This window comes from Myripristis murdjan, chromosome 5, assembly GCF_902150065.1.
Source record: "Myripristis murdjan chromosome 5, fMyrMur1.1, whole genome shotgun sequence".
Classification (NCBI taxonomy): Eukaryota; Metazoa; Chordata; class Actinopteri; order Holocentriformes; family Holocentridae; genus Myripristis; species Myripristis murdjan.
In genome coordinates, this window is record NC_043984.1 from 24,538,825 (window position 1) to 24,566,201 (window position 27,377).

Here is a 27,377-nt window from a genome sequence, read left to right on the forward strand (position 1 = left end):
AGGCCACAAGTTATGTAACTTAATATCAAGGTTTTGTATTCACTGTGCACATTTTTTTTTTGTCTGTCTCTCTCTGACTGCCACAGCTCTGACTCAGAGGGCCATTTTGAGACTCCTGAAGCAGCAACTCCAGTCCATGAACCTCTGCCGGCCCCAGGAGAGCTGGAGAACAACAACACTGATACAGGCAGAGCAGGTGAGGCTGGTGCTGAGAACTGGCTAGTGTGCAAATAATAGACAGAGACAGAGCGAGAGAGACAAGGTGAGGGACGCACAAAGCATTCGTACCTCGGGCTAATTAGGTGTACACGACTTGAAGGTTCCTGTTATTACAAACAAACTGAACGCACACTCATAAATAAAGGGCCATTTTAGTAGTTCACGGCAAACACGCTTGAACAGAGTGTACTTTTTTTGAAGTTGCCATGGCAACTAGAGTCTTTTGATGTCTGTCTGAAGGCTAATGCATGATGTGTGTGTATGTGTGTGTGTGCACGTTTGCTAGTGCTCATGTGGTAAATAATAAACAATAGTTAGCATGCATTACAAAGTCATTGCTCAGTAAAACATACACAAACTAAATAAAAATATATAATATCTGTCTCCAAAGGACTTTTGACTTTTTTACTATGTCTCAGTTGTGTGCATAGCATATCAAGTGCACCATACCGGTGTAATTGGAGACATATGTAGTCTGACTGTCTCTTTCAGGAATGTGCCTGCCTCCTGCCTGTCAACTTTCAATAAGAGCTCACCTGTCTAATTATGAGTGCAATGAAAAGTTATCCCAGCATTAAATTTTCAGCCCATGTGATATGCAAACACATTATAATTATAAATTCCTTTCTCTGTGTTTCATTACACATCGCCTAGGCCACCTTCATACACAAAAGCAGCCGCTGAAGTGTGAATTACATGCTTGATAAGTAAGCTGGTATGCGTACTCCTCTGGTTTTGGTTGTGATGATGTAGGCAGCGCTGTCCTTGTCATTTGAATCACTAGTAGGAGGAGCCTGTGGGAGAGTGTGGGAATGGCCTTTGCTCCAGAGTAAAACAGGTCAGACAAAAGCTTTGGTCCGGCCTGTTTTGCATCGGTCAATGCCAGATGTCAGAGGGCATTCTCAGGCGCTCCACTGCTCTACATGGGCAGCCTCCTGGGTCTTTGCTTCAAGTTAATTCTCCACTCTTTTGGAGCTTTGAAACCATGCGGTGATGATTCGTCAGCAGTAAATATGATGAAGTCATTGTTTTGGTATGGATGATCTCCTTGCTGTAAAAAAACAGATTCAACAAGAATTTCAAAAGGTGTGTCTTGTTAAGGTCAGCCAGCACCGAGTGTGAGAAGGGCGTTCACTTTTGTCTCAACCACAAACATCCCCTCCTGCAGCTGAGGAGAGGGAGGTCTAGATCTGTCTCTGTTTCTGGCAGAGGGGAGCTGAAGTGACTCTAGGAACGTCTTTTAGCATAAACATGCGGATGGCTCTGTTTGTCTGTGTGTGTCCAAAGTCTCCATTACTACAACAGTGACAGACTATGTGTTAGACAGATATTAAATGTTTTCTGGATAGCTAAGGAGGGCGCCACTGTCCCGACTAAAAAGGCTACCACCCCAAATAAGAGCAGTGCTTTTTGGTGAAAATAAGAGCTGGATTTTTGGTTGATTTTTGGTTTTGGTTATGCAGCAGAGTGTTTGTCTGTCTTCAGGATGGATCGATGGATCTATGGAGAACCAGATCATAAGATAATCTTTGGCTTGGGACGTTATAGGCTCATATACACTAGCAATAGCAATGTCCTACACAATACAGATTGCCTTTTTTGTATAGTGGCGGTGTGGAATGGAATGATAATAAATACGAGGCTGTAATTCACTGTCACGCTGCATTGATTTATGCAGTGAGAATCTCGCAGTAACAGAGTAATTATAGAGTGAAAAATTAGATCAGTATTGTTTATCTTAACAAAATTTTGCACTAATGCACAACAGTTTGGATTATTATCAAATTAGACCAACATCAGCTTGTCATTGCAAATGAACACCCACCACAAATCAGTTGTTGAGTTTCACTCTTGTGGTATGTTCTCTCTTCCTAGTTCTCTTTTTTTGGGAAAAAAAAAAAAAAAAAAAAAGCATGCAGTGTGTGACACATTAACAAAAGAGAATCATATATATTTGTGGTTCAAGTAGTGAGTGTGAATACTTGATAAATGTTCTGAAAATGACATTAGGGCTGCATGGTACCATGCATGGACATGGATATAAATAAACCGTGCTGTTTCTAGTCTCCTAGCAACATAATGTTACATGAATACTGTGAGCATGACAGCTATGTTGAAATATGTTGATATTACTAAGTGCCCTTGGGATTATAATAATATCATAGCAGTCTCTGTCCCTGTTGTCTTTGACGCCCTATATACAAAAAGAAACATAATTCTTGTATTTATTTTCAAATGCACTGTTAGGCTTAACTGTCATGGCACTCAAAGTAAAACATCACCATGGCAACAGAAGTGACTGGCTAGCAACATGCTTTCAGAGAGCCAATCAGGCACGCCCTACCTCTGAGGTTACAAGTGATTGGAGAGACTATCACTATCACTACAGAAATCTGTCCATTCATGTGTTTTTGTGTTTAACTCATCGGCAGCTTTTGTTTGGTTAATTCTGGATTTAATGACTTTGTTTTCTCCCATTTCATCTGTAGAACTGGAGGAGGATGAGCAGCTGATGGTGATTGGTCCTGCTGAGGATCAGAAAATGTTGCTCAACCACAACATGGGTCAGGGTGAGCCAGTGATCTCAATGGGCAGCCCGCTGGAAATAGGAGCCCAGACCCAAACAGCAGAACAAACAGAGAACCCTCCAGCAGACTCGTTCCCTGGGACTGTTCCTGATTCTCCCTCATTGAGGAGGGAGCACGAAATGGCTGAATGCACCACTCCAACCTCAGTCCCAGCTCCTGAGCCATCCCAGTCCCCAGCACCTGTCTTAGTCCCAGCTCCTTCCCCTGATCTGCCTCCAGCCACAGTACCTGACCCAGGTTCAACCCATATCAGCAGTCCAGCAGCCTGCACAGCTCCAGAGGCCCCTGAGGACACTCCCCCTGCTGACCCAGAAACATTGTGTAATGGCCTCCCTCACAAGACAGAGCATCCTCGAAAGAGCAAAAGCCCTAAGTCTAAGCCTCCGTCTCTCAAGATAAAGTCCTTGGAGAGCGAGCTGGCTCAGGAGAATGAGGAACAAGAACTCCCAGTTCCAAAGGCCAGCTACAACTTTGATCCTGACAGTATAGATGACAGCTTCAACCCTTTCATCAGTGGTGGATCCAAGATCCAGAACTCACCCCCTCCATGTGGTCCAAAGTCTCTCCCCAGGCTAGAGCCGCTCGGAGGCTCACTGCCTGTCTGTGAGGCAACCTCTGCATCTATAACGGAAGAGGAGGTGATGGAGCCACCTTCAGACGTGAAGCCCGTGAAGCTGGAGTTTGGTCTGGATGAAGGGGAAGTCAGCAAGCCTCCTACAAGGAAGTTAGGTGGGAAAAAGACAGTCAGCAAAGTCCCAGCCAAGAAGCAGAGGCCCAAAGCATCAGGGGCTGCTAGTAAACCAGCACCAGAACCGACAGTATCTGAACCAGTTTCTCAACCAGTATCAGAACCGGTGCCAGATCCAATCGCAGAGACTTCTTCCGCATCTGTTTCAGAGTCCGCCGCTCCTCTGAATCTGGATGATATTCCTATTCCCAAGTCAGGAACGTATAACTTTGATCCCAGTCAGTGGGATGACCCAAACTTCAATCCATTCGGTAGCAATAGTAAGACGAGCCCAGTGCTCCCAAGGGGTTCCTATAACTTTGACCCAGACAATTTTGATGACTCTGTGGACCCTTTCAAGTCCTCTAACACAATAAGTAACGAGGACTCATCCAGTAGCTCCCCACAGCTTGAGAAAAAAGAAAAAGATGCAGGCAAACAGAAACCAGTGACCTCAAAAGAGGAAAAGAAAACAAAGCAAACAAAGAAAAACAAGGACAGGACAATCACGTAAGTTTACACTGATCACTCAGATGACCTTTACCTTCCACCTCTAAGCTCATAATCTTCCTCTGTAGTAGTGGTTACCCAACCACTCAATCATCATTTCCTCCAGAAGTTCATAATTAAAATTTTGTGGCAGTAATATTACATCCACAACAATATTAACAATTTGTTTCATGTATATTTCATTTATATTCACTCCTTTAGGTTTAGCTTGAATATAACAACCCTGCTGTTTCTCTGGCTGATTTCATTATTATATATATCTACTAGTGGTTGGATGCATACCAAAAAATGCTTTGAACACATGCCAGACACTTAACACTGCATATTGCCCATTGATGTGATTCCCAAAGAAGTTATATATAGGCTGTTAAGTGCTTATAGCTGCAGGGGTTAAATTAGTTTAAACTTTTACAGCACTGTTGGCATCTTGTATTTATGATCAAACCTTTCCCCAAACTCTAAACCCTCTGCTGAGTATCTAACCTGCTGAGCTGAAGAGCTTTAGTCACTCACTCGCTCTCCTTTGTCTCTTCCCTGTTCTTCAATTACCTCATTCAAATCTACCCGCCCCTCGCTGTATCCCTTCCATTTTTCATCATTCCCCCTCTTGTCTGTTACGCAACCCCACAACCTCTGCTTTTCGTCCACTTCTATTGGCCTCAGGACCTCTGAACAAGTCAAGTTTCTCTGTTTTCTGTTGTAAGTACTCTCGCTATCGATGCCCTCTTTCTCTGTCTGCCTCTTCATGCCTGCTTCCCATTTTACTCTTTGTCTCATAGCATGTGCCGATTATGCGGACTGACTGTTGAAGGAGCATGTGAAGCAGACTCTCTCATTTCCCCCCTCGACTCACAAAGTCATCCCCCTTGCACATTAGCAATTCAATTTGTCTTGTCTTGTGATCCCTTCAGAAGTTTGGCAGTAGCAATATAGTGACATATATCTCTGTTTCTCATTGGATACAGGGCTGTGCAACAAAGGCAAATGGCACAAAAATGCTTGCACATATATGGTTGTAGAAGCAGTGACGATGAATTAGATAAGATTAAGGGCATTGTTTTGCTTATTTATTTATTTATTCATTCATTTTATTTATTTATTTATTTTTTTACACTTCTGTTATTGTCCTGTCCTTGTTTTGTAGGAACTCCTGTAAAGTACAGAAATATGAAAACCAGTCTTTGGTCCTTGACGTGTGTAATCAGGTAATGTGAGTGTGTGTGTGTGTGTGTGTGTGTGTGTGTGTGTGTGTATCTCTCTCTCTCTCTCTCTCTCTCTCTCTCTCTCTCTCTCTCTCTCTGTGTGTGTGTGTGTGTGTGTGCAGTATCAGCTGAAAAGCTTCACCTTACTGCAGTGACACTGCAATGTCCATTATTCAGCACCTCTCCGCCCTTTGGGCCTTACCTTTTAACACACACACACACACACACACACACACACACACAACTCAAGCTGACAGGAGCATCAATGTCTCCAGCTCTGCAGTGCTAGGTTGGCACGGTGACACGTCCATGACTCATCAGTTGGTCAGATATAATGCTGTAGCTCCCATATGCCCTTAACATAATCACCTCCTCCATCTTCAACACACAGAAAGATGCCTTCTGGTCTCAGCTTCCCTCAAGCTACTTTAACGCAGAGTTTGTCAAGCACAACAATGTAATCTTAATCTATCTGACCAGATAGGGATTATAGGATTGTACTTAAAGTAAGTATTGCAGTGATATAGAGATGTCTGAATTCACTTACTTTACACCTGATTGTGTTTATATGAAGGATTGCAGCCAAATTGCTCAATAGCTTTTAGAAAAAAAAAAAAAAAAACATCACTCAATAGGTATACATTATTTTGCAGTTATACTAAACATTCTCTATAAATCTACCCAGGAAACAGCTAACTAAACTGTTTTGCCCACTACTTAATTCTATTTTAATGTAATCATTGTAACTAATGTAATTTTTACGTGGTACAATGTATATATCTCATTTCATGTGGTGGCTCATGTTTACCTGCCATGTCTTCAGGAGGAAGACGAGGTCGTGGTTCAGGCTCCAGAGATCACTCAGCGGGTTCATCACGCCACCGACGAGGAGAAGTTGGCCTCCACCGGCATCATGGGTCAGACCACAGACACCCAGGGGGGGAAAGGAGACTCAGAGTGCAATAAAGCACGAGGCAAAAATCAGCCCATCAACGATATATCTGGAATTGATGGTATGTCAGTGCATTTTGATCTTCAGACGTTGTTTTGTTTATAAAATTTAGCAGTCACACTAGTCTGTTTGAGTTAGACTGGAGAATATTAAGTACTGAAAAGAGACTTTCTGGTTTTACTGATGAGAGTTGGGTGTGAGAAATGGTCTTGATTATGTAATGAAAATGTGTATTGTTTATGACATTCACTCTTCCTGTCTGGGGACACAGGGGTTCTGTTTTAATTAGTTGGCTTCAGCTGCAACACTAGCTGTCCGGTCCAAGACCCACTGCGTGTGTTTTTGTCTTATCTGATGAAATAAGCACTGGAAGAAAATCAAGATTACCAATTATGTGTTTCTCCCCCAAAGCTTCTTAGATAATGCATGATACCCACTGAGGAGTGTTTAAATATCATGGAGTGTGCGTGGAGTATTGTGTTGGCTAAGTTGGTGTATGGCTAAGAAAATCTGTAGGCTACAGAGAAAGTGATTGAGTAACACCCCGCTCTCAGCAACTACTGTTGAAATATTGCCTGAACAAGGCACTTAATTCCAAAAGACTGCATAGCTCCCATATGTATCACTGTATGAAAAAGATAAAAAGAGAGCATGCATGCTCAGCGAAAACCTTCCCTGGATAAATGAACGTAAAAATATAATTCTATAGGGAACAGATGCTCCTGCTGGTATGCAGTACCAGTCCACAGTCTGTAGTCATCATTTAATGATGGCATGGTATTTCTCAAAGATATTATGCATTAGACAAATGATGCATGTAAACAGCACTTTTGGCATTTCTGGTATCTAATCATAGAAGTAATAATAAATATAACTGTAAGGAGGGATTTTAGCAGCTAAATTTTTTATGATAAGGTTTGAAACATTTTGGGAATATTCATGTTTTGTTAATGTGAACAATAATTAATGTGAGCAGCAACTGCAAAAGTGCTATTCTCCAGTCTCAGCCAATATACAGAATTTAACAGTTTCTCTTACAACCAACTGTGTGTAAATGCAGTCAGTCAGACTTATGGTAAGAGATTTTTTTGTCTACATTTCATTATATCGCCACCATCTGGCCAATATGGAGGGTTGCTGTTGCCTGAGTAGAGGATACTACAGGGACCTGCCTGCCGTGTTTGGCTGCTCACTGCTCAGGGAGTTTGTGCTCTCTGGTTTCTGATATTTGAGCAGTTTTAGGGAAAAAAAATCATAACAAAACAAACACATACATTATGTTTCAACCCTAACAGTTTGTACCCCAGATATTGTGATACCTCCCAGAGCAAAATCCCCTTTTCAGTTCAGCTACAAAACAGCACCCCCTGAACTCATAATGATTCAGTGCCTTGCCCAAGGACACTTCAGCAGGACAGATAGTTGATGGCCCCCAGGCTTCATCTTTGGTCCCTTGGCTGAAGGGCAGCTTTGCTCCCCGTTATGCCACCCTGCTACCTAACCTCTTGTTAGCGATATTTGAGAAATGAAACGACATGACATATGGCACAAGGAGTGTAGTAGAGTTTTGATATTTTTTGCAGAAAGGATTTTGTTCAAAATACTTTTTTTGTTTATTTATTAACCTCTACAGATTGTATTCCAGCCATGCGTCTTGTCATGAATTTGTGTTTACAGTCAAACTGCGTGAAAAAGTGGAATGTGAACGGATATTCTTTTTAATGCCATTTAGATATAAGTAGTACTGTATGTTTCATTAAAAGTCAGCATCACTCTTATAATGATTTATTTTCTTTGTCCTTCACAGAGCCGGAGATCAAGATTGCAGACCAAATAGAGGAGAAGGACACCTGCAGTCTGAAACATGACATGGTAAGTGGACTATAAAAGAAAAATGACAACTACGGTATTCATTTGTGACAAGGCATGGGGATTTATTTATAAAATTTAACAAGGTATTAATAGTGGCTGCTATAGGTGAGACAATAAATTGGGTGCAAGAATATCTTGTTAGTATTTAAATAATGACATCATGTCATGTCATCATGTCATCATGTCATCATGTCATCATGTCATTAAGTAATGACATCATGACATCATGTCAAAAGAAGAAACCACCGTGTCAGTACACATGTATGTTTCCCAACATCTTTTACAGGATGAAGATATATCCATCAGCAAAACATCAAAGGTAATTGGCAGTGAGGGCGAAATCACAGCGACCTCTTCCCAGGACAATATACCTCTGAGTGAGATGGACAAGGCCGCGGTGCTCACCCTGATTAGAGAGGAGGTACGTCATACCCAGACACCACAGCTAACCCCAGACAGAGAGCCCAACTTAAAGCAAACTTATCACACTTCATACTTGCTCATTCGGCACCCATTACAATCCCGGCTGGCCTGGAAGGGGCTCCTTATGAGAATTTCTTCCATTTTTCCCATTTTGGTTTTCTGGGATTTTTGTGGAGTTGTTTTTCTTGCCAGCTGCATAGATTCAGGTCAGGGAGTGTTGTTTTGTTTTCCATATACTGCAGGCTTATGAAGCCATTTGTGCTGTAATAGTGATAAATGGCTCTAAAAATGAACTTGAACTTATTACACACCTGATTATTTTCTCTTTCCAATAGATCATCACTAAAGAGATTGAGGCCAATGAGTGGAAGAGAAAGTACGAGGAGAGCAGAGCAGAGGTTTTGGAGATGAGGTATGGAGCCTCTATTCACATTTACAGAACATTAGAGTGCAAATGTAGAGCAGCATATGACTAATGTGGTGAAACAAAGCTGACACCACGGCTACTTTCTGTTCCCATCTTGACAGGAAAATAGTTGCAGAGTATGAGAAAACAGTCGCACAGATGATTGGTAAGCTGTTGCCACCTGGTGGTCGTATTTTGATATGTTTTTAATATAGACTGGATGGCTGCTTTACTGTGAATAGTGTTTATTTATTCATTATGATTGCAGTCCCAAAACCTGGGACGCCTCCAAGCAACAATAACTTTGCCATCATGGATGCATTACATTTAAAATGTGTATCTTTTCTAATTAACACTGTTGTGAAAAATTTTACTACATATACTGAAATTAGTTTCAAACACCTGGCTTAATATGCACTCAGGTGTTGGGAGATTTTCTTTGTTTCTGTTTTTGTTTCATTTTATGAAGACTGAGTATGCAGTTAAGTGTCTTTGTTCCTTCCATTTTAATGTGACCCTTTTTCGCTCACAGAGGACGAGCAGCAGCAGAAGACTCTGTCCTGCAGTAAGACTGTCACCCAGCTGACCATGGAGAGGGACCAGGCCTTGGCCGACCTCAACTCCGTGGAGCGCTCACTGTCCGACCTCTTCAGGAGGTATGAGAACCTGAAGACTGTCCTGGAGGGCTTCAAGAAGGTCAGTAGAACAAAAAAAAAAAAAAAAAAAAAAAAAAAAGAAACAGTCATAAGATGCTGTGCTTTCCATCATCACATAAAAGCCGTATTTCAAAATCGTGTGTACTTGTATCTTTCCAGAATGAAGAGGTGCTGAAGAAGTGTGCGCAGGAGTATCTGGTGCGAGTCAAACAAGAGGAGCAGCGATACCACACCCTCAAGCTCCACGCTGAGGAGAAGCTGGATAAGTACGTGTAGCATGGTAGTATACCATCAAGCTTTGTCTGCACAAGTCTGCCACCAGTGCCATCTGACTTGTTTTTTGTTTACTCAGATAAGTTTATTCCAAATTCCAAATAAGACATAATCTGTCAGTTTGACGAACCTTCCCTCTCTCTTTTGTCTCCTCCACTCTGTCTTGCAGGGCTAATGAGGAGATCGCACAAGTGCGTGGCAAGGCCAATGCTGAGAGTGTGGCACTGAGCGCCAGCCTGAGGAAGGAGCAGATGAAAGTGGAGTCACTTGAAAGAGCTGTCCTCCAAAAGGTAGTACAACTGAATATAAAGGACATGATTAAACCAGGGTTCGAGTTATGTGGGAGCCAGTGGGAGGTTTGAGGTTTCATACATCTCTGAGGCTCGTTAATACTGTACATTATCAATAATCGTTATTTTAATCACGAATAATGCATTTTTTCAGTGAAGTGAGTATTGTTTATGTTAATGAGATAAAGAGGCTAAAAGAAACATGTTTTGAGTATGGCTGCACTTCACCCCCAAGCCACCATGGTGCGCAGTGGAATATTAAAATAAATATATAACTATGCCTTTTGAGGACGTAGCTAGTGCAGCCCATTTGGAAGAAGATGCCACTACATGTATCAGCCAACATCATAGTTATAATATATTGAATGGAAAGTAGCTTACTAGTGTTCACTAGCTACCATGTCACTGAAAAAAATAAAGGCTGCTGCTGCTGTCAACAAGCCTGACTAATTTCATATAACCGCTTTAGACGACAACAAATCACCTACTTGCATGAAAGCTGGCACTAGCTTCGATATGGAGACGGTGGAGCTTTGATATGGAGCTTTGATATCGGTCAGCTGTTAGGGTTAGGGTTAGGGTTAGAACAATGGATAGCTGCACTGTTTCAGAACCATGGACAGGGCTGTTTGTTGGGTATAGTAAGGCCATTGAAACTTTTATTTTTGTTGCAGTATCTCAGACATCTCGCACAGCTTCAAGAGAGACCGCCACAAAACTCAGATTATAACTCGAACCCTGGATCAAACCCTGCCATTGAGAAACTGGCTTGTGTTAATTCTGTTTTCTTCTCTATAAATGAGCACTGGCTGATGATTTTGAGCTCTATCATTCTAGTTAGAAGTGCTGTGCACAGCTGCTTTAAACGTTAATATATCACTATCAAATTGATTGTGACATCTTGGAATAATTACTGCTCATAAATAAGACCATGATTGAGACTGTTGGCAGCCCATATTTCACACCGCCAGTGTTGTTACTGCTACTGTCTCTCAAAATGAAGGCCATATTTCCCATGAAACCTGATATAAAGTCTGTCTTCACCTCCTCAGTCAAAGGTTTTCTCTTTGGCTTCACTGAGGAAGATAAAAATGTTGGAAGTGAGTTTTTCATTGGCCTTTCACACCTTCCACATCTGTCACTGACAGAAAAGATTTATGTCGTTTCACTGTGGAAGAACAGTGTCCTCGTTCCTCTTTTGTTCCGTACGGCAGTACAGCAGATCTGCAAAATCCGACCTGTTGTGGAGCCTGCTAGAGGCTGCGAATGATCTCAGTCATGGTCTCATTTCTTATACAGAAGAGTTATTGATGTCAGTGTGTTACATGCAGTAACTTTAACACCACTCTCCTTCTCTCTTTCTCTTATAGAATCAAGAGATTGAAGAGCTCACCAAGATCTGTGATGAACTGATTGCCAAGCTGGGAACAGACTGAACGGCCCTTAATCAAACTTTCCAGCACTTATAGTCCCACTTTTACACAGATCTCCCTCGGCTCAAGCCCCACACTTCCCCCACTGTAACGTATGATGTAAATACATTACTGCATCTCAGCACATCCCAACTTTTCTCTCTGTCTGCTCGTTTGTTTTTCAAAATAATCCTTAAAAAGGCAGGCTGTGTGCACTTTGCTCATTTGTGCTTTTCAGCCTGAAATATGAAATCACAACAATCATTTCAAGAAGCACATAGGAAAAGCACATTTTATTGGTGTATTTAAGGACAAGTATTTCTGAAGGAGCAAAACTTTGATGAGATTCCAACTTGAGGTTCATTAATCTGTCAATTTCTGGATCTTCCTTACAGTTCTGGATCTGCCCGATAGTGACGTTCCTGCATGTGTCTTTGTACTTTTGAATCACAAGCTCTGTCAGGGATTTAAAGGCTCCCTATAAGGTTGGGAGATTCACCAGTTATCCTCTCTTACTCCTACAAAATGCATTTAGCAAGTTTAGAAAAATCTACAAGGCAGAGGAGTTTTAAAATGCGTACAAGCTGTGTATTCACATTTTATACAGCACGTTTTACACGAAACTATAGAAAACGACATGGGAGAGGTATGTGCAATATTTGTTCATTAATGAGCTAAGGGGAAATGCACAGGGAGAAAGCTCACACATCACGTTTCTCTTTTTTGTATCATCATATTTAATTATAATTCCCTTGGTCTACAGTGTAATTAACTGAGTTGGTGAACCAGCATTCTGATGGGAGATATGACTTCATTGAGTGCCTAAACAAATCACTCTGTGTTATATTGTATTCCTTTTTATTAACTTGAATTCTTCCTTCTGCCATTTCCTTTGGCAAGGTAGTTTTTTTGTGAGGGAGCAAGTTCAATCCAGCTTTCGTTTTTTCCTTAATCGCAAAATGAATTGTATCCGGTATCACAGTGCATATCTTCAGTTTATTTTTTTTTACTGTTATTGCATATTGAAACATTCTTCAACAGCTGATAAAATCCCTAGTTCTGCACAGTTTAAAGTGAAACCAGAGATACGAGATACACTATGGCCCCCGCCAGCCTAACATGTCATAACAGCACTTAAGTGAATCATATCTTCAATTTATCATTTTGCATAATATCACATTCATTTGGCTTGGCAGTGGGTTGAAAGTGAGCGGTGTGGACGAGAGAGTCAGTTTGAGAGTTTATGTAGGAAAAACTTTGCTCTTTGCTCTTCTCATTAAACCAATTGCCATATTTTAATTTTCTCTTCCTTTGCCTTTGAGAGCGGAAAAGTAAGTAGCACACTCTGTTGCAGCCATGTAGATATTCTATATTCATATTTTTTCTGTAAACCCAAATGTTGCTGATGTGCCTTTATTTTGCCTTTTTGTGGGAAAAAAGGTTAGTTTGGTTTTCTGTGATTTTCCTTATGCAGGTATGTATATATACATACATATATATACACAGTGCATGATCAAAATATGCTGAAAAACAGTAAGTTATAATGATTTGCAGTTCTGCAGTGGCAGGTCAGTGTGTGAACATGGCAAGCTACATCACACCTAAGGCCGGTTGCTGCTGCTAACATTGGGAGCAGATCATGCAGTGATACCTCTATTGTCCATTATTTTATCATTTTTCTTGTCTGACCATACCTTGATTTGCTCAAAAGTGAGTTTTTGAAATGTTTTAAATAAGGAGGTGGACAGATTGAATTTATTCTCTTGAACAAAAAGAGCTCCCATCCTCTGGCTTTGTTATGTGGATCTGAACAATCAACTGCCAAATGTCATTGCCAAATCATGTGGGTTTCAGTGACTTGGTGTCCTGTTGTGGTGGCGTTGCATTTGTTTGAAGGTGCTTTTTAATCCAAATCCATTGTCGCAGTACAATATGTGTATATTTTATACTTTAAAAAAGAAAAGGAAATTCATAATTTTGTTCTTAATATTTGTAAAATGGAAGAAATACATATGCCCAGATTATATGTTAACTGCTATATTTTGTGCATAAGGCATTCCTGAATAAATGGTCAAGATTTAAATATATTATGCTTTTATTGTGGTTGATTGAGTCATTTACACTGTGCACACTTAGTATAGAAATGAATCCTCTTTTTGCCGCCGAGTATTTTTAATTATAAGATCCCAAACCACTGTCCCTGGGTTAACGTTCCCCATCTTTCTCCTGTGAAATATATAAAAATATGAAGAAAAAAAAAAAAGAAAACCTTTTATTTGTAAACTTAAGTCATGCAGTCTTGCGGCCATTCAACTTTGGCTTGTTCCTGCCACATTAGTAGCGCTTCAGATGTTGAAGTCAAACATCTGTGGTAATCTGCACTAGTTAGGTGCAACAATTTTGTTTACAACAAAAACAGCAATCAGTTTATTTCATGAAGAAAAAAATCAGAAGTGTTGGCACTGTTGCACATTGCAAGACATGTCAATTTCTCTGCTCAACTGAAACTTCATATTGAAGAGTAAAACACGCAAAGGAATCAAATGTACATATTATGAATTTGATAGACTAGCCAACCCAACAGACGAGCCCCTTCAGGGCCCCTGGGTTTTGTTGGAAGCACTGTGGACAAACCTGCACTAAACCCATGAGGCAGCACCTTCTGTAGGGGCCTAGTTTCCTGGGAGCTGCACTCACTTAGATTGTGACGTATAGCATTTCTTCTTGTTTATGGGAACATTTTACCTTTAAGGCTGTAATTCTCATTCACCACCCTCTCTGAGTAAGTCAATATTCTCATGCATGGTGACTCAGAGAAACAACTTACATATTTTATTTGAGTTTTCCCAGTACTAGGGAAAAAGGTGGACTGACCACAGTGGCGCCATACCAACCATGAATGACTTTGGTGTGAGCTGTACACTAAGGCTGCATTTTGTGTATTATGTTTGGTATGGGCTCATTGCAGGCAGTACACAAGGGGCCCAATTTCTATCCCACACTGCCCTCACACTTGGCCAAAAAAGGAACTGTTTGCTGGGAAGGTAATTGAGTCACCAACTGCCACACCTACCAGCATTAAATTTGCATTAACGAGTGTTTGGTCTCACCACTAATGCAACATTCCCCAGTTTTGTGACGTGTCAAACACAAGTGCCCTTCCTGGCCCCCTGGACTAGAGTAGCTTTTGTAAATCAATCTCTGTAGCTAAATTAAGGAAAAGTAGGACAGATGTATTCAATTTGAAAATGTGATGTTGGTCCAAAGAAGTTTATTCACCTCCTCCTTCTCCTCCTCCTCCTAGTTGGACATGGAGCTTCTAGACAGCCAGCCATCAAGTACTTAACTAGAGCAAATTAGCTCGCAGCCTGTTATTGCTCCCTGTCCCACCCACACACTGTTAAAAGCATGTGAAGGAAGTTTACTCAAACTAAACAAGTGGTCATCCTCATTAAATAGCAACTGCCTCCTAAAATACTCCCAAACACCCCCCAAACTGCTAGTCTCATGGTTAAAGAGGGGACGGCTTGCCAAATGTAACCATAAATAAAAAATTGATGGCCACATTTGGCATAGGGATTTTATAACTCCAGATGTGATTTATTATGATGGCAGAATGACAAAGAGGAGGTTTAATTGCTGTTTTCGGGTCATTTTAATAATCATTAATGTGGTAACAGACTTCAGTGCTGAGTAAAATTCCATTTAGTTTTAATCTGCTTTCTATCACAGGCATAGATGGAGAATCATCTTATGAAACGAATAGGAGAAGGTCCCAGAAAACATAGCAATGTGGCCGAGCTAGAGATTATATATGAGTTTGGACAGCCAGTTTGGCAGTAGGAGAATATCACAGTCATTTTTCTGTCTGTTTTTCATTTTTTGCCTCTAATTTGAAAGGTTTTCTGAGGGCTTACACAGTTGCCTCACTGGGCTGTGCTGAAACCCAGTGATCAGTGATGACCAGTGCCTAGTGGTTCTGCAAGATGCCAGATGATGTTTTAATGAGGTCTGGGTTCAGAGTGTACTTTTGCTATTAACTGGCCTCTTGCCTTGCATCTGCGACCCCTAACTGTGTCTGCGTGCGCTGTCTCATGGGTCGGCCTGTGCAGTGTGTGTGAGACCAGTCACGTCCAGTAACAACACACCACCTTCTAACCACATGGTGGAGTCCTTTAACACCGCAGCACCGCATGTCAGAGACGGGGATCTCTCCAGAAGTATTTCGTAATTTCACTTTCACTGTTTTTCCTCTTAGACCTACAACACATTCCGTTCATTCATTCGCGTTCACATATATTCACAATACACTCACACAATTTTGTTACGTATAAATATCCTTTTTAGAAAGAGTATATGTGGTCAAAGAAAACTGACTGAGGTGTGTGTTTTCAGTCTGTGAAAGAATAGATTCTAGGAAATAAATTAATGTTTTTTTTTTTTTTTTTTTTTTTTTACATCTGGTCTGTTTCCCGTGGTCTGAAACATTTAGTTGATTTCGTGTAATATGATAAAAGGAGCCTAATGTGAATTTCGTTTGAAACAATGTGTAGGTGGTTTCCAAGCATCTATATTCCTCCCAGCCCTGTCCCATAGGCGTGATCTTACTAGCGCCAATCCTTGTGTTTTCATAACCCGGGTGTCCGGGCCAGGGGGCGGGTGTAGGATGCTGAGGCCGCCGCTCATTGGCCGCCGGCGGGCAGGGGAGTGTGACGGGCCAGCGCTGCCAGCTGAGCGGAGCAGGGAGAGCAGTATGTAAGGGGACAAAGAGCCGCTGCTTTAGACATCATCCACTCCAACAGGTTGGAAACTTCAAACCTGCTCCTTGACATAAGCTGTTTTTCTTCTCCTTCATCTGTGAAAGTAAGTGCGTTTTTTCATATTCAATATATTTCAGGCTAATTTACCTACTCTCTTATGGGCTACTGGACATGCAGCCTAATCGATGTCTGAGACTTTTTATGATATCAGACTGTTGCTCCGCTAATGTTGGAATTGCTGGATCCATGCTGAATATCTTTGCTGAACGTCAAACACAAGCTTTGCTCTGTACATTTCAGCTGGACATTCGGACAGTTGTAGAGTTTTTCGCAGCCTATAAGTTAACCTGATCACCAAAACACGTCATATCATATATCATATCACGACATACATGCTGCATAATCATTGGTGATGTAACTAATTCACAAAACACATTATAAGTTGTTAATAATTTGCATTATTCTAATAAAACATGCTTATGACTGAAGCCACCACTCTGACTGCAGACAGCCATAAGGTCTTTCTTTTCTCTGCACATTTGAAAAGGTTGCATGGGGAGCAGCTGGCCCACCAGGCTCACTGGGAATATGTGACTTTGATATGGTTTGATTTGTGCTGGCTGAGGCATAGAGGGACTTGATGGTTTATTTATGCTTTTCTGACATGAACAGTAGATAATTCAAAGAATCTCCCCGGCTCTCCCTGGCTTGGAGCGAGGAAGCTGTAAATTTAGCATATGGAATTTTGGATGTTGACGTTGACTTGAAGCTCCTTGGCTACTTCTCCCTGACAGGCAGTTCAGGGAGAGCTCGATGGCCTTATTCATCCTATTCAAGATTGTGTGCATGTGTTTGAAAAGTTTCTTTCCGGCCAAGGTGTCTACATTATGCAAGTCTCCCCCCACGGCCACACTCTCATGGCAGTTATAAAAGGACCACTCCAGAGCCAAATGCAATTGTGTGTTCACTGGTTTTGAGGGAGATCATGTGGTGGACCATACACAGCGACTTGTGCAGGGTCAATAAGTGTTGATTTTTTTTTCTCGTAGAGCTGATATGGCTCAATGTCAGCTCTTCAGAACTATTAAAATGACTAAATTAACACTGATGGATGTGGACCTTTTTCAGATATTCTCAGAAATTATCAGTGATGATTCTGCAGTGTGGGACATATGTTGAATATAACTAGGCCTAATTAAAGGAGCCCAGTTGTACTTTCTTCAGTGAGGGGAAGGGAAACAGATGTTTCACCCTGAGACCAGTAAAACCACAAGTGATATCTTATCTGATGAAGTATCGTAATTTATTCATTGTTTAGCTGTCTGCTTCCCAGTTTGTTTAGCCGTTACCATGACGTCAAATTGGAAAGGCCCCCTCACCCCTGCTGACCACAAAAAGAGGTGGTTTCCTTCACTCCCCCTCTCCTCCTTTGCCTCCTTTTAGCGCCTCTCCTCCCCTCCCTTTGCTCCAGGAGCATTCCTCTATTAGGGCTTTTGGTCCCCCCGTTGACACTTTCATGGTCTGCCATGAAATAAAGAGGTGGAGTCAACTTTCTCTCTGAACCTCTGCTGCACAGCCCCGGGGCCCACAGCAGCAGATAGATGACAGCAGCTCACAGGGGCACCGCCCTCCCAACGGGGTCCCACATTTGCTCTCCATTAGGCTGTCAGAGAGATGGAGAGAGGAATCCATTATACTGTCTCAGCAGCATAACCTGCCTGTAGCCTAACCCAAGTAAAGGCTATCTCTCTCTCTCTGTTTCTCCTTCTCTGTGTTTCTTATTGGCAGTCAAATCTGTTTTTGCTGTTGGCTCGAGCTGCTGTGGAACTGTGGTGAATTCTGTTAATGGTTCTTGGCCATGGGCTTGTGGTTTTGTAGGGGTAGATGGGGGGTGCAGGGTTTGTTGATGGCCAAACCATACAGTTAGTGGCTGATAATGCAACTTCATACTGAAATTGCCCCCTTTGCTTAAATTCTGGACTGAAACTACCACACACCACAAATTACTGTCTGCTTGATTTTTGGATATCAGCCACTAACGCTTCCTTTAAATTCTTTGGAATTAGATGCTTTCATAACTGGAAATGTTACCTTCAGCGCCTAGCTCATTTAGAAATGCTTGAATAATACTGTCTTTGGAAAGTTTTAGCGGTGTTGTACAGAATTACATATCATCTGCTGCTTGTTTGCGCTCACACCTACACCTTTCTGCTCTTTCTCTCCTAGATAAGTGCCTGTGTGGAGTTTTTATTCTTACCCTGCATCATGTTGCACCCAGTTTCCATCCACTGTCTCCTGTCCATTTTGCTGTGTATGTGGGCGCTGTGCCATGCCCAGTCAGACTCCAGCACCCCGGTAATCCAGCTACGACTGGCGGGGGAAAAGCGGAAGCACTATGAAGGTCGTGTGGAAGTGTACTACAACGGAGAGTGGGGGACGGTGTGCGATGACGACTTCTCCATCTACGCTGCCCAGGTGGTGTGCAGACAGCTGGGCTACCTAGACGCTGTGTCCTGGCACCCCTCATCCAAATATGGAAGAGGAGAAGGTAAGAGATCTAGCTTAGGATTTAATGGAAAGCACCTGGTGGCATAACACTCTGCATATTCCATTTCAAGAAGTCAGTTCAGCTCAAAGTCCTTACTGGTGTCCCCAGTCTAATAACTCCCTTTAGGTCATAAGGTGTTAATTTCAGTGAACTGACAGACATCCCACCACACACATGCAGAGGCAGTATATCTTTGCAGACAGTTTCATATGTTCCATGGAAATGCCTGAATTTGCAACACGTTTCTCCCCGTCCTACTGCTAATACCCTCAGGCACTGGTTTCCTCATTAAAGAAGTGAGACATGCCAATCAGCCCTGAGCATGAGGGGGAAAGAGACTGGAAACTAGGCCCGCAAGCCAGACACAAACAGACGTAATCTCATCTCCTCTCTCTTTGTCTTGTGTGAATTCCTCCATAACAGTAAAAACGTTGATGAGATTCTCCACTCTGTAAAGGCAAAAGCGGTTGGTGGTAAATGTAAGATGTCAGCTGTTAATAGCTCAGGGTCCCTCTTGTCAAAGACACATGTTTTTCCGCCGGGCCAACCACAGACAGGCATCCAGGGAGCCACATCAAAAGACAATTAACTTCATAATTTGTTTCCCTAAGGACCCTAGTAGTCATTTTGAGAAATCACATTTATGAGGTAATGCCCTCCATGCATGTAATGATATAATATTTCATGGGAAGTAATCAGCAGGAGGTCTCATCTTACATTACAGTGGTTTATATGTTTGCATTACTTGGGAAGAAAGCCAAGTTTACCCACTGGAATGGTTTAGATGTAAAGAAATGGTGGCTGTTTTGACTGGCATCACTTGGATCTCTCCAGGCCCATCCCAATGTGCAACACCCACACAGTTTTTTCAGTCTGGTTTCCAAAAGGCGAATATTGCGTCCTGAACACTTGGTACTATGAGAGAGTAATAATGAAACATGATTTTGTTGGTGTCTAAGACTGGGTAGGACTAAATGTCTCAGGTGATGAGTTGTTTTTTTTTTTTCTGTTGTTCTTTTGCCGACAAGCAGATATTTGGTTTGGCGTGTAGAAGAATCAGCTTCCAGAGTATGCTCAAGTTGAGACACAGAGAATGTGTGTGTTCATCTGTGTGTGACTGGAAACTTATGGAGCCTTGGCTGGGCAAAATCTGTCTTGCAAAATACTTGCCAACACAGTGATCACATATTATGTAACTACAATCAATCATGATTGTGATTATATGCCATGTTATGTGATGATATACTCATCATTAGATAAGGCTTCAACATGAGTGGAAATATACATAGGTGCTTCCATAACGTGATCAAGTTTACATAAGGAATGCAAATATAAGGAACGTCATTGGTTGAACAGCTTGAAGATATGATGACGTGGGCAAAAGTGCCACTTCAATGCATGTTTATATACTGTGTCACGAGGTAATAAATGACTGTGTGGATGAATTTTTTTTTTTTTTAAACTAATTTTATCTAAGCGCATGGTTTCTTGTTGTGTACTCAGGGCTATAACTGTGAACTACAACATTTTCCATTTTCCATCATGATGACTTCTGCCTGAGCAAATGAAACCACCTCATGGTTTTAATTTAAGGCATAAACACATTACAGCAAGATGACATCCCTCGAGGATGTAGAGCGTTTTCTTGCAGAGCCATTAACCAAAAACAACAACTTCACACAGCTATTATGTATCATTTCAGTATGCATAGGCAAAAGCTACTCAGTTTTAGGTTGATACCTACAGCTGTTCGGTGGTTAAAGTATTAGGATTGGGATTAGCTACAGCTGTACAGACATTTGGACACTTGTTCATGTGTCTTAAAAATGTTATATGTAAGAGGCATCCGTTTTATTCAAATCTCCAAGCTTAACCCCATAACCACAGAGTTTACGGGCACTGCACTGTGTCCAGTTCATTATGATTCTGACTTAAGGCGATGGAGTTGGCCTAAAGTGCCAATAAAAGCTAAATTAGAAAATTCAGTCCTTCTTGAGCACTCCCTGCACTTTTCACTGGGTTGTGAAATATCATACTCACAAGGTCTGCAAATTATAGTTTTAACACATCAGTCCACAACTGGCAATGTTGAATATTTGTTTGAACAAAGATTTACAATAAAAATGTTCTTTCTCAGACCAATCTGGACCTCACTTGAATTCTCTGTTGTAATTCAGTTGTTATTGGTTGTTATACTACCTTGGATCTCTGGATCTTCCAAATGTGACCATCCTCTGCCAGGACGCGGCTAGTGGCTACGATTTTGAGGCATCATATTAAGTTAAGTCACTATTTAGGTATGATCAGGATGTTCCCCAATACACGTTGAGTCTGTCATACCGTTGGGCAATCAATCGACCGTTTCCATGATCACAGTTGTGTGGTTTTCCTCACGGGTGATTCATACCAGCCAGCTGTATAGCAGATGATCCGCTTAAGTCATCCTGGTTAAAAGAACGTGTCAGGTTGTGGTGGAAACCAAACATTTCTCCACATGAGTAGGTCTACTGTCTCTGTGCCCAGACTTCAATGGATATACTCAGGTAGATGTCAGCAAGGGTGGCAAGGGATTAGGGTTGGCAAGGAAAGGTAAAACAGTCATTCTTTTATGTTTGTATATTAAATAATCTTTGATCCACTGGTGAAAGTTGCGGGAAATTCATAATTGTGGTAAATTACATGGGCTACCAAGGCATTCATGGCACTGTTAGGTGCTTTTGATAAAAATTCTCAACATAGTGTATAGGTTATATAATATCATACTGTACATTCATATTCTCAATCATATTGAATTTCTCTTCAAGAGAAACCAGGGCAAGAAAGCAGCATCAAGATGAACATAAAAGCTTCTGACAGCCAAAATACAACAATGTACAAAAGCAAAATACACTCCAAGTCACACATGGGGAGAACAAAGTCAACTTTCCTCCATAAGTAGTGCTCCCATCGGCAGTGGTCCAATATAAAGCCAGTTCCAGCAGGCTCATGAGCCAAAACCCATTTGAATCTTGACTAAACAAAGCACAGCACCCTCATTAATAGAAAACAGCTCTTTCAACTTTAAGTCGTAACATATATCCATTCAATCATATTTTTGCCTCTGTGTTCCAGGACGTATCTGGCTTGACAACGTCCACTGCAGCGGTAGAGAGAGCAGCCTGGCTCAGTGCGAGTCCAACGGCTTTGGAGTGTCAGACTGCAAACACACAGAAGATGTCGGGGTGGTGTGCTCCCAGAAACGCATCCCAGGCTTCAGGTTCATCAACACTCTGGCCAACAGTGTGGAGGTAGGTAGCAACACACTCAAGAATGTGTGCACAATCAAAACTGTGGACACACACTAGGGCTGGGCCATAACATATCGTTCACGATTATATGAATTTGCATGCAAAAACAAAATGTCATATCATGATATCAACAATAGAGCAGCGTGCAGCATTCGTATACCCTACGTGCAACCTACAGCATTTCCTCTCACCACAACACCCCCATCATACAGTGTCATTCTGAGCATTGCATAGTTATTGTGATTTTTCATTATTTTTTGTCTTGAATATCATTCAAACTCACAAATTACCCCGAAATGTTGTGATATCATTTTAAGGCTATATAACCCACTCCTAACATACACACAATTACACATATGTACAAAACACGTATAAATGCACATATGTACAAAACAAAAACAGTGTGTGCTCACTTGCTGACACTATCAGCAACATTCAAAAGCCGTTCACACACAGACACACACAAAACCTTCAATAAACATTTACACAAAATACACACACACAAAACTTGGGCCAATGTTGCAGCATAATAAAACAGAACAGGCCTAAGATGAAAGAAAAGTCTCATCGACAGTGCAAAGCTCCTGGTAGCTTGAAGTGAATCTTTTATCTTTAAATCCATCCAAATTCCCAGACTGAGTCAGGAGAGGAAAGTGGATTGTGTGTGATGTCTGTCTGGGGATATTAAAAGGAACAATATGTCTCTCCACCCAAACAAAAACCTCCGTTATTATGGTTTAACATCCTGAAATGATACAGCTTGCCCTCATCCAAATGTCACAAACTTCTCAGACTTTAATATCCAACATTTTTACTTTTTTGGCTCACTGTGTAATTTCACATATTAGCAGTGCACTATATGTATAAATACTGACCTTGATCCTCTGACCATGTGCTTACAAAAGTGTACTTATCAGGCACAATATCTATGTTGTGTTTTTTTTTTCTTTCTTTAACCAGTATTGCATTTAATTCATAATAAAATGGGTATAACTAAAAACTGATATGAGAGACACTGAGCTCAGTAGTCTCACAGACCCCTCAGTGTCAGCATGAGGAGCAGTTTTAGTTCAACTTGGAGCACATGGAGAAAACATCAGGGGGTACCAGCCACCATTGAGGACCTCTGTCAGGACAAAATGACGTGATTGCACAGAAATATGACTACCATGTTGGTAGTCACATTTGCCCACATGAATCCAGTAAAATTATGCATGAGTCAGCTGGAATGATGTTCAGTGTTGAGCTGGCCTCTCCACCGTGTGCTCTAATGACTTTGCCAGGGCTCTATTAGTCCGTCCCTGCCCACACTAGCCCCCCAGGAGACTTATGAGATGACTCACACTCACACAGAGGAGGAAGACCATCCTGTCTGGTTGCTGAGAACGCCTCTGCACCAGATGGAAAGTCAGTGTATTTGTGGACATGAGGGAATTTCTTCAGCAACAGCTAGTACAGCTAATTAAGGACTGCTGCCATAAAGGGTTTCCCTATTAAATCCGAACTGATAAAGATTAAACACCATGTCTTTGGCAGTTTACAGGACCGTTGATGCTGTAACACTTAGTGAGTGCATTTTTTCTAGAGTCATCTGTCTGTGTGTTAGGCCTGGCTGGCTGTGTTACTTGTGTCTCATCAACAGCCAGAACAGTGACTTGTTTTTACTGGATTCCAAAAAGGCAACAGGCTCGAGGAGAGCGTCTCAGGTCATTGTGTATCTTTCTCATGGCCTGATTCCCCAACTTTGAGTCATGGGAATAGAGGGATAGAAGAGGAGAGAATAGGAGATTGAACCGTAAACTGAGATGCTCATTCATGGGCAACTGAACCTAATTCATAACCTTGTTCTTTTTATAGGTCACGTATGTAAGCGGCGCCCTCTTGTTCCCTATTTGTCCTGTTTATTTAGCGTCTCTGGAGTGTTATTGCAGTTTAGTCCCCCACCCTGTAAATATTTCCTTGGCCTGGCCATAATCTTTCAAGTCCTGAGGCAGAGGAATTGGAAAAGGTGTAGCTGCACCTCTTTAGCCATGCCTGACCTGACGTCAGCAATAGGCAGCACTGTTCCTTCAATCTGTGTACTCACGGGATGAATTGGCATTCTGTGCTCAGTCTGGAAAGTTAACACCCTAACTATGTTAAACTGTACCTACAGTCCAGACAGAGTTTAATTCTAACAGGGAGAAGCAATTAAGATTAGTAGCCATTTTTGCTTCCACGCGAAGGCTTTCAATCTTTTTAAATGGCCGTCTTTCATCTGTTTGACACACGTAGCGCACAGCTTCCCAGAACATTGGTTCCAGCTTTCATTCTTAGCTGTGGCCTCAGTGATCTATCTGTTCATGATGATGTAATTGCTTTTGGTAAGTCAGTCTGCTTTCACTTATGCGGTGAGCAACGTTGATTTTCTCGAGAAATTGAAATGTACATGAATCATTATCAGTATTTAATAAATTCTTCGAACAGATTGACAATGATCAGGTTTGCCGGTAACACTTTACTGTCATTTTCCTGAAAACGCTGCTTTAAACAACAACTGTTTTGTTTTTGTGAGCCATGAGTTATGAAAGCACTGTGCAGGATGTGAGAATATGCAAAGATAAGACCATAACATCTCTTCCACAAGCTGCAATTAGTAAGTTCAGCTTTGACCACAAATAATAGCCTATCCTTATTGAAAACACCAGCGCAGCTTCTACTGGAATCAAACTGACAGTTCCTCATCCATAATATTTGCTGAGTTGGCCAAAAAGCATAATATTATCCTATAAGCCGAACTGCAAGAAGAAATGAATGTATACTTTATTCCATCTTGCTCAGCGTTTACCTAATAGTCATTTTTTGACTAAAACCTAGTCTCCGAGCCTCCATTTTGTGAACGAGAGCCCTTAAAGGACAATGCCCATCTTTTTTGTGTTTGTGTTACTAGTTTATGGTGCATCCATCATATATTCTTAGTGATATCCACACACTGTCCTCTGTAGTCCGAGATGTCTCTGCCATTCACTTTAATCTGTTATGAAAAACAGCATCCACAGGCTTAAAAAATGCCTGAGTAAGGTAATTCATCACAGTAAACATGCCGACTTAATTATTTTGTCAGAAAGTCTTTTTTTGTTTTATTATGTTGTTGTATTTGAGCATGACTAAACTGAAAGTGTCTGCTTGAGTCTTGCTTTACAAAAGTTATTGTCACAGCTAGGATTTTTTCTAATATACAGCAGAAATGGTCAAGAGGACAGTGATTAAATGCAAACAACAAACATCCAAACATGCATATGAAAGTGATCGGAGGTAATGTAGAAGTTAACAGGCTGTAGCTCAAAATGACGCAGGTGTTGTCCTTAAAGACCTCATCCCTTGTCAGAGGCGCTATTTAACCTCTGACCTTCCCACGGGCTGTTTCCTCCAAGCAGTATCCATCCTTCATGCTGTTTTTTGCTGAGCTGACCTCTGGAGACGAGCCTCTGTGCCTCTTGTCTTTACAACTTGGTTATGCAGCACTCCTGATTCAACAACACGGACTGCACGTCTCTGTGCGACTAAATCATCATCATAAATAATGTTTAGTAATCTATTCAGATGTTGTCAAACAGCGCCTAAATGAAGCAATCCTCTCTGGGATTCATTTAGTTGGGTACATTGTGCAGCTTTGCTTGTAAATCTCACTTTGTTCTGTTTGTCTGTCTAACTCCAGTGCGACTGCTGCAGATGTTTACGTGAGCTGGCTTCCCTTAGATGCTGCAGATCAAAACAGATGAAGTCTTTCAGTCAGTAGGGGGGGGGGCGCGAGGTGAGGGATGGGTGGGGGATTTACATTTCTCAGCGGAAACAAACACTGTGATGGCAGGAATCTTTGTTTATCATCTGTTTAGCGGGGATGATTCAACTAACCCCACCATGTTAGGTCGCTGCACACGGCATGTGGGAACGGCATGCCACACGTGATATCAATCTCCCCACACTGCTGGACTTGGCTCTGATTGTGATCTGGAAGGAACAGTGTACGCAGCTCCTTCATGGGATGATATCAGATCTTTCCAGGCTGATTTGGCATGTCAGATGCTCATGAGAGAGTCAGATTTATCGTCTTGACCATGTTCATGATTAAGTCTGATTGAAGGGTTATTTCAGATTTCCTCTAGATCTTGTCTAATCAGTTGGCATGGCCGTGGTCTTATATAGTTGTTATGTAACACACTGTCAGACTCACCTGATAGAGATTTCTTTCCAGTAGCAACTTTTATGCCGTACCCAACCTTTGTTGTTCATTCAGACACCATTCAGATAAAGATAAATTATACAGATCATTACCACATCAAGAATTAAAAGGTTGACAAGGCTTTATTATCCCTCATTTCATTCATTTTTTTGTAATTCTAAGCCAGAGACATCTCACGCTGCTGCTTGCCGTGTGGTCAGGTCACGCAGATTTAGCAGAGCTTTGAGTAGCTGTACATACAGGACAGGTCTGGACGAGTTTATCGTCTATGGAAGTATCCCTGAAGCGATGATGTCAGCGATCCCACAAAAAGTGAGGCCCTTTCATTTTGTAACAACATATTAACAAGGCCCACCAGACTATTTATTATGACCAAGTGTTTTCTTTCAGCCAAACGCTCATGTTTAAAGTCAACCCAAAGACTTCTGCAGCCAGTTGTAATAACAAAATGCAATGTGTAAGAGCCATTTGGTTCTCCATACAGCTAAACAGGGCAAAGGTTGCATTTCTCCACAAGGCAAGCCAGTGTCTGTTTACAAAATTTTCAATTCCTCACATTCTCCACTAGACAACAAAGAGAAACCTGAGCCAAAGTTGGATTTGCCTTTGAAAAGATGTGTGCAAGAGGCTTGTAAGGAGGAGAGTGGTCGAGGGGAGGAAGAGTTGATGCATGTTAGGAGGCAGAGAGTGTAGCAGACTAAAGGATCCTGAACACAGACAAACCACATGTTGACCAGCTGGACCCCACTGTGATCTCAAGCCTGCTTGAGTCACGATACTTTACAGGACCCAAAGTCTAGCCTTTTATCATTAATGCCTGTGTTTTATTATTTACTGTTAAGTCTGACAATATGTTTACTCATTCTGTTTTACTTAATGCACTGTAATGTATCAACACTAAATGTAAGGGTAAGCAATTCAAATGTCAAGTAAGAGCCATGGACCACTAAAAAGTAACGTGTTAATAAGAAAATATATAATGTAATACTGAGTAGCATTATTACATAGAGTCTTTGATGTAATGCAGATG

At 41.5% G+C, this 27,377-nt stretch overlaps 2 protein-coding genes across 4 annotated transcripts in view; both read left to right on the forward strand.

The window, feature by feature from the left end:
- tacc1 (transforming, acidic coiled-coil containing protein 1) overlaps positions 1-13,612 on the forward strand; it is a 33,012-nt gene extending 19,400 nt beyond the window's left edge. For all 3 annotated transcript variants that reach the window (XM_030051367.1, XM_030051366.1, XM_030051365.1), the window contains exons 2-13: positions 87-196; positions 2,709-4,044; positions 5,189-5,249; positions 6,070-6,259; positions 8,006-8,070; positions 8,357-8,491; positions 8,829-8,905; positions 9,022-9,065; positions 9,432-9,595; positions 9,715-9,821; positions 9,998-10,118; positions 11,489-13,612. In XM_030051367.1, coding sequence (XP_029907227.1) covers positions 2,732-4,044; positions 5,189-5,249; positions 6,070-6,259; positions 8,006-8,070; positions 8,357-8,491; positions 8,829-8,905; positions 9,022-9,065; positions 9,432-9,595; positions 9,715-9,821; positions 9,998-10,118; positions 11,489-11,554 — 2,343 coding nt within the window. In that variant the 5' untranslated portion in view covers positions 87-196; positions 2,709-2,731 and the 3' untranslated portion in view covers positions 11,555-13,612. The remainder of the gene's footprint in view (positions 1-86; positions 197-2,708; positions 4,045-5,188; positions 5,250-6,069; positions 6,260-8,005; positions 8,071-8,356; positions 8,492-8,828; positions 8,906-9,021; positions 9,066-9,431; positions 9,596-9,714; positions 9,822-9,997; positions 10,119-11,488) is intronic.
- A 2,672-nt stretch (positions 13,613-16,284) lies between these two features.
- The window catches only part of LOC115359670 (lysyl oxidase homolog 2A-like), a 33,054-nt gene continuing 21,961 nt past the window's right edge, over positions 16,285-27,377 (forward strand). The window contains exons 1-3 of the mRNA XM_030052246.1: positions 16,285-16,393; positions 18,517-18,838; positions 21,950-22,125. Coding sequence (XP_029908106.1) covers positions 18,556-18,838; positions 21,950-22,125 — 459 coding nt within the window. The 5' untranslated portion in view covers positions 16,285-16,393; positions 18,517-18,555. The remainder of the gene's footprint in view (positions 16,394-18,516; positions 18,839-21,949; positions 22,126-27,377) is intronic.